The sequence below is a fragment of the Corella eumyota genome, chromosome 5, assembly GCF_963082875.1.
Source record: "Corella eumyota chromosome 5, kaCorEumy4.1, whole genome shotgun sequence".
Classification (NCBI taxonomy): Eukaryota; Metazoa; Chordata; class Ascidiacea; order Phlebobranchia; family Corellidae; genus Corella; species Corella eumyota.
This window is the reverse complement of record NC_137494.1, coordinates 6,705,543-6,719,621: the sequence shown is the minus strand read 5'-3', so window position 1 is coordinate 6,719,621 and position 14,079 is coordinate 6,705,543. Positions and strand designations below refer to the sequence as shown.

The 14,079-nt window shown below is 30.7% G+C and overlaps 2 protein-coding genes across 2 annotated transcripts; one reads left to right on the top strand and one right to left on the bottom strand.

Moving 5' to 3' along the window:
- The first annotated feature begins 527 nt into the window (after positions 1–527).
- LOC145751809 (uncharacterized) lies at positions 528–7,071 on the top strand. The gene is made up of 13 exons (XM_082567916.1): positions 528–793; positions 1,228–1,438; positions 1,573–1,668; positions 1,943–2,074; positions 2,224–2,339; positions 2,689–2,858; positions 3,514–3,731; positions 3,918–4,447; positions 4,578–4,771; positions 4,900–4,942; positions 5,072–5,162; positions 5,285–6,119; positions 6,204–7,071. The coding sequence occupies exons 1-13, from the start codon at positions 604–606 to the stop codon at positions 6,450–6,452; spliced, it is 3,075 nt and encodes a 1,024-aa protein (XP_082424042.1). The 5' UTR covers positions 528–603; the 3' UTR covers positions 6,453–7,071.
- A 964-nt stretch (positions 7,072–8,035) lies between these two features.
- Positions 8,036–11,890, bottom strand: LOC145753195 (uncharacterized). The gene is made up of 8 exons (XM_082569596.1): positions 11,827–11,890; positions 11,341–11,563; positions 10,653–10,803; positions 10,280–10,409; positions 9,192–9,338; positions 8,987–9,090; positions 8,786–8,896; positions 8,036–8,344 (listed from the first exon to the last, which is right to left on the bottom strand). The coding sequence occupies exons 1-8, from the start codon at positions 11,846–11,848 to the stop codon at positions 8,189–8,191; spliced, it is 1,044 nt and encodes a 347-aa protein (XP_082425722.1). The 5' UTR covers positions 11,849–11,890; the 3' UTR covers positions 8,036–8,188.
- Positions 11,891–14,079: the final 2,189 nt, after the last annotated feature.

Here is a 14,079-nt window from a genome sequence, read left to right as displayed (position 1 = left end):
TATTCTGTCTAATTAACAGTAACCATGATTTGGTATTAATTTTTAGTATTAGGAAACAAATTATTTGACAACTAAAATTTGATTTCAACAACTAACAAAATTAAATTTATCTGGTACTGCTTTTTTAGACAAAATATTTTTATAATTTAAAATAAAATTAACAACAAAAATAGCAAGATGCTATTTTTATCTTACTTATTATCGTGGTTCTGCTTTTCCATTTACCGCAGCTATCAGCTCTGTTTTATTGTTATGATATGACGTCATTGTTAAATTTATTGCTCTCTATTGTCAGGTGGTTAATTTGTTTCTTAAAATTAGAATTAGGTTTAAACAATCGAATAACAATAGTTTAGTTTTTGGAACAATCAAATTGTAATTGCATTTTTTATTTTTTTTTTTATTTATTAAGTAACGTAAGGTCAGTCAAAAATCTAAGCTTTTTGGGCCTTTAGCTTTACATTTTCTGATGTTACAGTTTACTACTTAACTTTCTTTTCTATTTTCCTTTTTAAATCTAGGTTTTTCAGTATTTATTTAACACTTTAACAGATGTTAATCCACTTAATATTTTAAATAAATTGAAATTTTTAAACCTGGCAAATGCCCGGAGAAAATGAACCACAAAGGATTCCAATAACTCGAAAAAACCTAAGCTCTTCAATTGCTTATAAATCTGGGTACAGTAGCGATGGGTTTGTTACGTTTGACGTGGGTGTAAATTATAAGGTTTTGGAGGCAATAGGAACAGGAGCTTATGGGGTTGTGTGCTCAGCTATCGACAAAAAATCAAGTAAATAATTTTTTTAAATTTGAGTAAGACTAAAAAAAAATATTTGCCAAATAAACTCATACTTTTTATTATTGTTAGTATTTATTTATTTATTTACTCTCCATATAGAAAGAGCGACTTCATGGCTTAAACATAGAGCAAAATTTGTTAATCTGACCTAATTTTAATATTAGCAGTTTTGGTATATTATTTATTGAACTTAATGTAACGTTTTTACCGATTGGCCTTATTATGGGCTGTTACAGCATGAAGGCAGTGAAAAACAACTCAGAACCTCTTGCAATAAAGTCAAGTATTTTAGCCAATGCAACTTGTCACTAGTCAATTTAGGGTTTGGTTAGTTTTTTTTATCGGAATGTGAATCTTAGCCTATGGTGTGCTGTGTTTGTAACTATAACAGGTATCTAACATTTTTATGTTTCGCTATTTTTTAGATCGCCATGTGGCAATTAAAAAAATTGTCAATCCATTCGATATTGTCACGACTGCTAAACGAACACTCCGCGAACTAAAACTATTGCTGCATTTTAAACATGACAATATCGTTGGAATTAAAGATATTATTCAAACAACATCTACATTTACATTAAAGGATGTGTACTTGGTTATGGACCTTATGGAGTCCGATCTACACCACATTATAAGGTAAAAAAATTTTTTTGGATTTGTGATAACTGATGTTTGCACCGTGATTTTACTTCGAAATCGTGATTTTTATCATCTTTATTATATTTTTTGTTTCTAATTGATAAGTAATTGTGTATGTTGTTACCTTTTAGGTCTGATCAGCAGTTTACGGTTGAGCACATCAAGTATTTCTTATACCAACTTTTAAGAGGGGTCAAGTACATACATTCTGCTAATGTTATCCATAGGTAGTACTTTATAGAATGTGATGTGTACTGAAAATAAAATACAAATATAAGGTTTTTTAATAACAATAAAAATAATATATACTATAATAACAGTTTTTAATTTTGGTAAATATGTTTTTTAACATTTTTATATTTTGGTTTCAATTCTTTTTTAAGCTTTAATTGACTATAAACTAGGCCTAAATTATCTATAGTATATCATTCGCTTATTTCTAAACATTTGTAAAAAAAAACAAGTTGAATAATATTAAAAAAAAAATATTTTTGGTTTTAGGGATTTAAAACCAAGTAATCTACTTGTGAATGAAAATTGTGAATTAAAAATTGGAGATTTTGGGATGGCCAGGGGTGTTGCTAGTTCACCGGGTGATCATAAATTGTTTATGACAGAATATGTGGCGACAAGGTTAATCTATCTATTAGTACTTATATACCACTTTATGTTATACATGTAGCTGGAATAGTCTTGTATATGTTTACATTGCAATTTATATATAGCTTGTAATATGAATATGACTTTAAAACAATATGAAATATTTTATTTTTAAAATTTAGATGGTATCGTGCACCTGAATTAATGTTGTCGGTTGGTGATTATTGTCAGTCCATAGACATGTGGTCAATTGGTTGCATTTTGGCTGAGATGATCGGCAGAAAACAAATCTTTCCTGGTAAATAAAATCAAGTTAATATATTTTTTACGATTATTTGTTGATAAAGTATGGACAATTTTCCAATTAACAACTATTACTAAAAAATACAACTTTATTGTTAAAAACTTGTAAGAAAAAATTGGAATTTTTGATTGTTTGGTTTTTTAAACCAAGCATTTTATTTTGTGCCTAAGATACTTACAAATTAAATTTTATTTACAACCAATTTTTGTTCAAAATTTCCCACACCCTTTGTTGGAATTTCCCTGAAAATTGACTTTATTTATCTAAGGTGTTAATGCTTAGAAGTACAAACATTTGAATATTTAAACAACAAACAAACTGTTAAAACTTATTTTGTTTTAAGGCAAACATTATGTGCACCAACTACAGTTGGTTATATCAGTTTTGGGGTCACCAGAGAAAAATATGGTTTCTTCCATAAGGTCTGACCGTGTCCGAAATTACATTAAAAGTTTACCAAACAAAAAAGCTGTGCCACTCAAATCACTGTACCCAAAAGCATCGGAAGAAATGGTTAGTTATATGTTTCAAATTGTAGCTAATTTAGGTTGAACATATGGTAATACCAATATTATTTATATATTATATATATAGTTTAATTGTAATTTATCAAATGTGTAAAGCATGATATTATTAAACATTTCAAATCAAAAAATTTTTTTTTTAATCTTAACATAAAAAAGCTACCATATAGCCACAATAAAAACAAAATCTAAATTGGCAAAAGTCAGTTTTATAACCTAATTATTCAAGACAGAAACTTATTTTTATTTTTGTTTTTAAATAATTTTATTTAAATTATGGGTAATAGATTATATATAAACAAACTACACCGGCGGCGTGGTGTAGTGGTAAGAACACTTGCTACACCACACATGAGGTTGTGGGTTCAATCCCCACTGATCTCATGCTGTAGCGCCCTTGAGTAAGGTGCTAAAAACGCTATGAACTCTTGCTAAGCCAGCAATTAATTAGCAGCATAATTACTGGGCAATTATAATCTATAATATCCTAAACTGCCACAGGCAACTCGAGACTGGGTCGGAGTAACTGATGTTACTCTATGTTTAAATCGCGCATTCGACTTTCCCACATCAAGGATAAAAATATATACAAAAAAAGAAAAATACTACCTTTAGAATTATATACATTTTTTCTTATTTTTCAGCTTGATATTCTTGGTTCTTTTCTTCGCTTCAACCCAGCTGATCGACCAAATGCTGCTCAATGTTTATCTCATCCCTTCTTATCTGGTTACCATGACAGTGACGATGAACCACTGTGTCATACTCCATTTGATTTTAGATTCGAATCCACTGTTACTAAAGAAGAAGTAAAGGATCAAGTTATTGAAGTAGTGAAGGCTTATCATTTAAAAAAATCAAGGTAAAAACTTTTATTTTATTTTTTTGAATTTTCAAATTTAGTTTTGATTTTTTTAAATTGTTTTTTAAAGAATAATATATATATGGTTGGCAATGAAAATTCAACAATTCCTGAAATTTTGCCCCGAATTATAACAAATCTTAACTTTTTATAGAATTTAAAGAGGGCTAAAAACTTTTTATTTAGATTTGCAAATCAACTTTTTTCTGTCAAAAAACTCGACGTTAATAAAACAACAACTGTAACAACCAAACCCACACCAGTAACAACCAAAAACGACGAAGTATTTAAAAAACCAGCGGCACCACCACCAACCATTAAACCCAACACCACTTCACAGAATTTATTATTTAAACCAGAAACTCCTTGTGATGTCACAATGAAGAGTGCGAGCTCTGTTTGTTCGATGGATTTAAGCGTTGAGTTAGCGGCAAGCGAGGTGCAAAAAAACTTAGCACAAGAACGTAAAAAGGTTGAAGGTTCACCACCTAAGGTCACTGAAGAGGTCACTAGGGCTCCTATAATCACAGTCCAGGTTGTCCAAAGTGACGAAGACTCTTCAGATTTGGATCGCAAATCTGGGAAAAAGGATTCCGATAAGAAGGCAGCCGATGGAAAAAAGTCACAGAATTCGACAAAAAAGGTCACAATTTCGGAGAACACAAAAATGAAAATTCGAGATACTATTTTTGCGTCCATGTTTGCAAAACAAAAAGGTAATAAACAACATTTTTATATGTTTTATTAGATTTGTTACCTCTTTCTTTTTTTATTTCTATTGTCGTTTTTACACCATTTTGTACAATACATTTGCAATAAAATACTTTTTAAACAATTTTTGCACAGGTCTTGGTAAGCCGTTAGACAAAGTTCGTAAGTCAGTTACTGCAGCTGAGCGGCAACGCGAAAGAGAAGAAAAGAGAAAAAAGCGAAATGAGAGAGCAGCTGAAAAAGAAAGAAAAAAGAAGGAAGAAAAGGGGGCAAAAGAGGAACTTAGTGAAGCTGATCGAAGTATGTTGGATCGATGGACAAAAATGCAGGTAAAATAATTTACAATTTTTCTTTTTTTTTCATGCTAACTCCAAATAGTGGAATACTTTTACATCTTTTATAAAATAAAAATTAAAACTAGGAATATTTATGTTGAAATTAACTTAATTGTTTTTAGGGGAGTAAAAACGAACCAAAACCTGCAAATATATTCGTTCAGGGTAACTTTGTTTCTATTTTATTTGTTAATTTTTACACTTTTTTGTCTCAAATTTTATGTTAAACATTTTTCAACTTTTTTCGAGTTTGCTTATACTTAATTAAAAAAATAAATATTTCAATTTTTTTAGAAAACATTTCCCAAAAAACAAACACGAATCGACTTAATCGACATAAAAGTCTTCCTTCAAACACCCCAAACCCATTTAAACCAGTTCAAGTGTAAGTATTTTTGCATACACTAAAAAACTTAGTTTAAAAATAAAATAGTAATGGGTCATATGCTTAGAATTTTACTGGGCATGTTAGAAAAAATTCTAAATTTAAAAATTATTTGTTTTTAGGCCGCTTGTGGAAAAAATTCGACCAAACAGTTTTACAAACGAACAACCGAAACAGCAAGCGCCGCAAACTGTTTCAAATTTTGGCAACAACAATAACGATCGCCTAATTACTGTCGTCATGCCAACCAAAAACCTCACCCTTCACAAAAGGGTGCAGAGCGAGGGGACTTACCCTGTGTCGCTACTTGGTGAAAAACCAAATTCCCAGGGCTTTATTCCAGAACCCAACTTTGTGAATCGACCGAACAAGAGTCGCTCCTTTAACAGCGATGAGGGTCAGTTTTTAGCCACTGGAGGGGGTATGTTTATTCCGGAAATAACTCAGCCCCCGATGCAGTCAAATTTTATAACAAAAACAACTTCACCCACAAGTTTGCCCCAGCGCCCAAAGTCCATTTTTACAACGGGAGAAACCAGCCGAAAGTTCACAGTTTTTATGCCAGGTCATGACCCGATGACTCCAGGTCAAGCCACACAGCAAAGCAATGTTCTCACAACCCCCATGGGAAATAATCTGGCAACGCTCAGCCCAGATACGATAGATTTTGTTCTTAACGACGAATTTCGTCTTCGAAGCGACTCTTTCGGTGAAAAAAGTAACCCCATAGCAAACACGTTGTCCCATTCATACCCGAAAACCGTATCCAACCAATTCAACCACACCACCACCCCCACAAGGCATTTAAATTACCCAAACACACAGCCAAGTGAATCAAAGTATTCCTCTGCTATTTTGTCAAAATATGCTGACTCGGGTGCTGAAAAAAGTGAAGGAGGTATATTTGTGCCTGTTGCTGATGACTCAGTGAATTTAAACAACCATCATTATGGACCAGTGAGTTTAATAACCAAATAAAACAACTTTTAAGAATGTTATTTTCGAATCCAAAGTTTTTAAAAAAGTATAAATTTTTTTCAGATTGGAATGTTAGACACCCCAACATTAGCTGGGGCAAACGGGGGTGGTTATGGTTTGGGGCTGGACCTTGCAGACATATTTCCCCAATCGGCGGGGGTGAACATGGATGTCACAGGTGACTGCTCACCATCCCTGCTTGCTGATTGGCTGGATATTCGATGCTTGGAACCTGATGATATGGATTCGCTACAGCGAGAATTAGAGCTGGGCTCACCAATGTGTGTTGACAACGAAAAAATTTCAGATTAATTTGGTTTAAAAAATAAAAACGAATTATATTTATTTGACTTTCAACCCAGTGTAAATTGTTTTTCCATATTTTTCGAGACTAAAAAAGGATTTTTAAAATTCTGTTTACCATGCCTTAACAATAATGAGTTTTAAAAATTGCTTAAATTTGTGATGTAACCTTTTTTGATTTCGTTTTTTTTTTATCTGCCAAATCTTAAATATTTTATTTGCTTTTTAGTATAAGGTTAAATCGTTTTACCTTGAACATAAAAATCAATTTTTTTTAGTTTCCTAAACTGCAAATATTCGTTACAAAAAAGCAATATCACCAAGTCTCCGAAACAGTTAGTGCCTTTGACAAAAAAGCACAATTATCAAACCTTGTTTTAGCTAATTTTTTAAAGTCCATTAACATATATTTTAGTTTTTGATAACACTTATTTCCACTTTTAGTCATGTTTTTATAAGTTTTCACTTTTGCGCAGTTATTTTTTTAAACATTGTGCGTTTATGCCAATCACGTTAGTAAAGTGCTATTGTCGTTACTGTATACCCTTCGCTTAAAGAGCTCTCATATTTTTATTTCACCTTTTTCTATTTTACTTTATGCACTATCCGTATTGTATATGGTCGTAATTATGCTGTTTTTAATACAATTGCTTTTACAATGCTATGTTTTTTTAAAAATAGTAAATAAAATCTAAAATTAACGTAGGTTAGATAGGGCTTAGTTACATTTACATAGGGGTAGTAATTAACGGTCAAGAATAATTGTACAAAGTTATTTTTGAAGCTCAAAAATTAGGTAAAAGTGTTCGTTTTTTAGGTAAGGGTATAGTAAACAAAACAAAAAAACTTTGTTAAACAATAGGTTAACAAAAATCTTTAACGAGTCCTAAACAAAATGTAAGTTTTTTTACATTTAAAAAATAACAAAAATACCACTTACCTTATAGATATTAAGACAGTAGCGAAATGGTATTTTTTTTTAGTTCAAATTAAACTTCGACACAAAAAATGGCCTAATTTTAAATTATTTAGCGTTCTAGTTCTGTTTTAACTGCGTAAATTTAAAACTGCATAACAGATGTTGCTAAAATTAACACAATTACATTTTAATTTTAAACTACAGCTCTTTTCAATTAAAAAAACTTCATTGCTATTAAAATGTCGTATTACAAGCTTTTTTAAAAGCCATGCTGTGCAGAAGACGACGTTTTTGGCCTTTAGCCTAAAAGCGATTTTGCGTAGCCTAAAAAAGCGCATTAATTAACTAATCAGCGCCTTGGTGAACAGTCCTTGTTTTAAAAGAGAATTTTTTGGAAATGAAAATTTTATTATTTATTTACTTTACAATCAAACACAGTGAAAAATGAGCACATTATTTTAACACCTTTTCCATAATTTTAACTTGAAATATTTTGAGTTTTTAAAGAAAAAGAAACATGTTTTAAAATTGTGTAAAACTACTAATAAAATACCACAGCAACAAATATTATCTTTTGCGCAATATTATCGTATCAAAGACTTTAGATAAAAAAATTACTTAAATGAGAATTAAATAAACCAAAAAAGTATATGTACAATCTACAAGAGGCAGTCCGAAAGAACAAATGTTTTTTTTTTGTTCATTGCCCACATATTTTAACAACAATTCAATAAGTCCTTGTAATTTATCTTGTCAGCCAAATACAGTGTACAACTTTAAGCTTGTATATTTATAAATTAAAAAGTTTTAAATTTAACTTCAACAGTTACTCGCAACCGCAATATTTTGCTGCCATGTCTTTGTAATAGCCACTTTGTAAAGTTCGTCCCGGGCCATAAGTCACGTGATAGACATCGTCGTATGCGATTGGAACACAGTTCACAGTAACCTGAAGAGGAGGGTCAGGGTGAAAAGTAAGTTGCTGAAATAGAAGAAAAAATGCTTTTCACCAAAATATTTATAAACTATTTATACACAACAAAATATGCTTGCATTACTCAAAAATGCTGATAAGAAGTTTTAGTGTTAGAACCATTCTCTTGCTCAGTTTATATTTATTTTCGAAAACACAAAATTTTTGTTGTTTTGTAGTGAAAGCAAATTACACAAGTGCTTATCGTGCGTTGAAAAGTCAATTTAAAAGTTCAAGGTTATTCAAAAACAACTTGATTTTGCTTTCTTTGGGCAATGCGGTTACATGGTATTTGTGTTATCTAATAGGTAGATTCAGCTTTACACAAATGTTGGTATGCTGTGTCACATGACAACGTAACCAAAATCAATGCAATTACAACACTTGCTATGTTCTTTATGTGATTACTGTTTGATTTTTCCTTTTTTTGTAATTAATAAAAAACCTTACCTCGCTCATAGCAAGACCGTGATTTGTGGAATTCATGTTAGTAAGCGGAAAAACGCATCGTCCTACACATTCTCGAATGTTCCAGGTCTCCGGGAATAGCACTTCATACTCCTGTTACAAATATATTACTTTATGTTAATGATAAGCAGTATCCGGGTTGGTGATAACATTTAATACAAAAATATAGAGTAAAGTACGAACCCCATTGTAGGTGTTTATTTTGTAGGGGTAGTTTTCCAGTCGACAATCTTGATTGTCAAGGGTTAACGTTGATGGCTTTAATGCGCGTCGCCCCCTTCTATTTTCTATAAAAACAAAGTATCCAAAAATGTCTTATTTAAAATAATACTAATAATTTTGTTATATACCTTTAAAAGTAAATTGCCTTTACATTTTCATAACTTACGCATTACTTCTGCTAGGTCGTCAAACAAGGGTCTTTGCCCAATGGAGATCGGTTTAAAAACCTGGTGAGCATCTCCAACTTTAAGGTGGAACGACAAAGACAAAACCTTTTGCAAAATTGTTTCATTCGAGCAAACTGTTGGCAAACCTAATGAAGTAAAAGAATAATTTAAAAGAATAATTAGGTTAATTGCCAGCAGTAGTATTATGCAAGTGAATTTGAATCAAAAAGCCCGAAATACCACTTTCCCGAAATACCGCCATATTAGATTGGCAATTTAATGATATTCATAAAATAGAGTAGAAATGCATTTTGTAAAGCAAAATAAAATTAAAATCCAAGCGCTGTTGATACAAAATAAATAAAAATAACGATTTACATAATCTTATGACAGGCATCTGATAAATAAGACAATTTTTAAATAAGAACAAGTAGCTACATTGTGCGAAAAAGTAGGAGTGATTTAGGACTGTGGGAACTTGTAAGATTATCACCTGCTACATCTTAAAACTTGTGGTAATAAAACCACGCAAACCTGGCTGCAGCTTAGGCACAGATAGAGCGACAAGATATTTTTGTTAAAACAATTGCATTTTAACAACAACATAGTTAAGGCGGTTAAAGGCCTTGCATATGTTGTTTACTCCTTGGAAAGTACACTCATAAACTTTAAGAATTTTTTTCTCATATTTGGCTTTATTATACAGAAGCCAACATTTTTCTCTGGTACAGAAGCCAAACAATTTTTTTTGCAAACTTAAACCAAAGAGAAGCAAATAAAAGTTAAGATAACAGGTGTTTTTACCGCTAAGTTTATAAATTCAATATAAGAAAATGTTGGGTAAACAAGGAATTATATTTTTAACATGTTTTATAATTTAAAAATCCAATAAATTTTTGTCAATAGAAAATGTATTACGTATACCGTATGCAATAAAGGCGACAATTAATAAAATTTTGAATTTGTGTTCTATAATTTTAAAATTTGACTAAAATACTTTTAAGTTAAATTAACAGGCATAAAACAACTAATACCATTTTTAATTATTTTCTTTTTTGTTAATTTAAAGTTATTAAAAAAATCTAACCTGGTAAGGGATCTGCGTGTAATCGAACCCGAAGTATCAAAGATGTATCTGAACTATAAAACCATGTTTTCATTTTTGCGATGTCAAGTTCGGCAACCAACATATAACCGGTTAGAGTAGGACAAATGGACTAAAACAAAATTTAAAAAATAATATGAGAATTTCTAAATTAAAAAAAAAATTACAAATATATTTTGATATTAGACTTAAAAAAATGTGAAATTTAAATTTAAAATTATACATGGTCATAAATTAGGAATTAAAATTTTTTTTAAAGTAAGAATTTAAAAAATGTCTTTCAAACTTGAACTTAAAATTTAAAACATTACATTTTTATTATATATTTGTTTAAAAAATATAATAAAATTTCAACCTGTTTGCTCTTGTGAATATTAATCGATTTATTGGCTATTATCTGATCAACAGTTAACGAATAACTTCCAAATAATTCATCAATCTGGCAAGGAGGAGTCCGAAGGATTGCCAAGTCGACAGCGACAAGTTGATGTTCACGGAATACCGAACTGTCAAAAAAAACAGCTCTTAAAAATTGTTTACATCAAAAATAAGTTTGAAGTTTGGGTGGGGTTAATTTCTCGTGGGAAAATGTAAAATCTTAATATTTTTTAAGATTTAAAATTATCTTTAACATGTTGTTAAATTTTAAATTTATGTTAAAAGATAACGCCTATGTTCAACTGATAAATTTTAAAATATTAAGTAAAATTTGTTTTTAGGGCAAAGTGATATTATCTGGCATATTTAAATAGCATAATAATATTATATATATAACGCAAACAAAAAAATTATACATTGTTTTTTTAATTAAAAGTTTAATATTTTAATCTTAAAAAATTTGTAAACTTAATTTACATCACAGCAGCTGCTATTATGGTAAGCCTCAAATGTCAAATATTGTCATTAGGCCCTGTGGCAACAGCAAGAAGTAAATACACAAACATTCATGATAGAGTTCGGCAAATATGTTACAGCAGTACCAATAAAAATATTTTTTAATAAATATTTCATTAAAAAAAACATTATTAATTAACCTAACTTACGTGTTGAGGGCTGGGGGACCGAAGGTGACTTCGATTTCGTGTCTACTTAAGTTTTGCTGGAAGGGAATAAAAGTTGTCACTTCTGTTGGAGTGCTACCCGCTCTTGGTCCAAAGAACTTCTTCCAGTTCCTTCTGACGGAGCTTGAAAATTTGGAGCACGGAGCCACCATGCTCATCATCTCATCTCTCTCCTCCGACAGCCTGTTTTTCATCTTGGCTATTTCTGTAATGCGGTAAGTTTAGGTTCGATTAGGTGATGGTGTGTATATTGTGGGTCAATAAGATTAATAGAATCTTACTTTCAGTAGTATGGTATATCCGTTATGGCGTTAGACTGCAAGCCGAAAGGTTTCGGGTTTGAGCCGCACCAATGCCACACTATTCGCCCATTAGCCCGGCGTTACCGGATAGCTTAAACACGTCCTAACTACACAACCATCCCAAATAAAAATATAAAAAAACTATAAAAAAAATCGTGTCACTTACTTATGTGGTACATCTGTTCCATTAGAATTTCTGCATTGCCTATTTAAAACAAATTACTTTTTTTAGTATTTGGTTATTTTTTTGAAAAATTTTTGCTTATCTAATTACATGTATCAGAAAAGTACGTAAGCGCATTTAAAAAATTATCTATGCCTTATGCCTATATACAATTGCTTAAAACATCGACATTTTTCTTCGCACCTTTAAACTATTTTAATAAAACTGAAGATATGCTTTTAGAGTTTTATTAGTTAGGCAATATAGTTCATGCGTATATACATATAAGTAGCATAGAACACAACACAGAAAAACGAGCAAGTTAATAGGCTTTAAAAATACACTACATCTATTAATGAAAATACGCCTAAACGCCACCTTATCCTTTAATAAGTTAGTTTTCTGTAGCCATGCGTTTTTGAATACACAACAAATCGGCATCTTGTAAAATTCGTTCGGTCCCATATGATATACAAACGCAATTGTTTTCGTTTTTTAAATGTTAATTTAACAAAATAATGTAACAGCTATATCAGCTTTTTTATGATAATTTAATTTGGATAATTAAAAATTAGTCAAAATTTTTAGGTTTTTTCGTTTACACAAAAATATTAAAAAGGTAGTATTAAAACCCAATACCTTTTTAACAGCTCAATATGCCCCCGGCCGTAACAAAATTAAACAAAACAATAAACAAATAATAAAGAAAAGTTACAATACAATTTAACAAAACATTGCTTAATTTTGTTTTAACAGTTAATATTCATGCACCTTTTTGTATGGCCTTATCTACTTATACACCAGTTACCTTTGGTTGATATTGTTGCACAAAAACCTGCGATAATACTATAATAAGATGCAATTATTATAGTACTGCAACCGATTATATAATTGTAAGTTAATTTACACGTTGTACTAAATGTAAAAAAAACAGGAAAATGTTACCACATTGTTTGGTATAATTAAAGTAGTATATAATGATGTAAGTCGAACTTACGTTTTTTGCGGTTTTTAGAACTCGATTCACTCATTCTTTGCATTGTTTCCAGTAATTTATTGCATTTTACAGTATCTCTTCTTGTCCTTTAAAAAAGAGTCGAAAAGTTAGTAAGCCTTACTACTCGACTTAAATGTATATTACTCATTTAAATTAAAGTCCAACTTACATAGCTTTAATTTCGTAGTTTAGACAACGTTCAAAAAATTTAAAATCATGTTGATTTGGTAAAAAATCAAGAATTTCGCTCAAACCATGAGACTCTTGGTTTGCATGCACAGCAGCACAGCAGCCGGAGTAGAAACACAAAAAGCCCAAAACTGTTAAACTAACCACAACATTCGAGTTCAACTTCATTTTCTAAATTTATTATCTCTTTTGCAAACAAAACGTTTACACTTGACTGCAAAATATGCCAAACAGCTTAATAATTATTTTAGGGAAACGTATGCTAAACATCACATGCAAATAAAAAACATTTTGTGTAAGAATGTCCGTTTGTCAGATTGATCACGACTAGGCTGCTTTTATATACACTACTTACTTTGAAAAAAATTTTAGTGTATAGAATTATTTTAATACTACACTTTTGTTTTATAACAGTCACTATCAAAACTTAAGCAGCATTACTTTACTGTATAAATGTGTGCCCAGTTGTCCATGGTAGACTTGGTGCACTACTATCTCAGATCGGTTTTAGCCACTCATCTGCATAAGTTACCACATACTAACATCTAAAAGGAGTGATGTACCGACTTGTACTTGTAGAAACTTGCACTGCAAGAAAAAGGCATGCCGGTTTAGCTTGCGTAATTAAGTTCTGTAGAATCAGCGAGCTAAACACGCACAAATAGGCTACTATACCAGTATGCTGTATATAAAGTAAAACGGTCGCTGTTAAAACCTTAATTAAAATTTGCTGGTTAATTCTTTACGAAACATTTTTTTTGGGCCTTACTCAAAAAGCTTTGATTAAATTTATATAAAGTGTTATGTAGCCTGGAAAATTAATAATAAGTGTAACTTCATGTATTTATATACAAAAACACTTGGTGGGGGAGACATATAAATGCAAAAAATTGTTAAACTCTTCCACTTTTAATTTTTGTATTTTTTTTTTTTTTTATGTAACTCTATAATTATTAAAGTAATAGTTTTTAAATTTTACTACGGTAGGGTGTGCTGTTGAGACGTGGTTCAGCTAAGCGTAGACGCTAACTCAATGATAATGTTTATCATATATCATTGCGCCAACCTCA

Bases quoted from the DNA above. Each gene is read 5' to 3' on its own strand.
- LOC145751809 (XM_082567916.1), top strand. From the start codon at position 604: ATGCCCGGAGAAAATGAACCACAAAGGATTCCAATAACTCGAAAAAAC. The intron at 5,163-5,284 runs GTAAGTATTTTT...ATTTGTTTTTAG, and splicing joins CCATTTAAACCAGTTCAAGT to GCCGCTTGTGGAAAAAATTC. The intron at 6,120-6,203 runs GTGAGTTTAATA...AATTTTTTTCAG, and splicing joins ACAACCATCATTATGGACCA to ATTGGAATGTTAGACACCCC.
- LOC145753195 (XM_082569596.1), bottom strand. From the start codon at position 11,848: ATGGAACAGATGTACCACATAA. The intron at 10,804-11,340 runs GTAAGTTAGGTT...TTTTTTTGACAG, and splicing joins GGTCCCCCAGCCCTCAACAC to TTCGGTATTCCGTGAACATC. The intron at 8,897-8,986 runs GTTCGTACTTTA...TATTTGTAACAG, and splicing joins AAATAAACACCTACAATGGG to GAGTATGAAGTGCTATTCCC.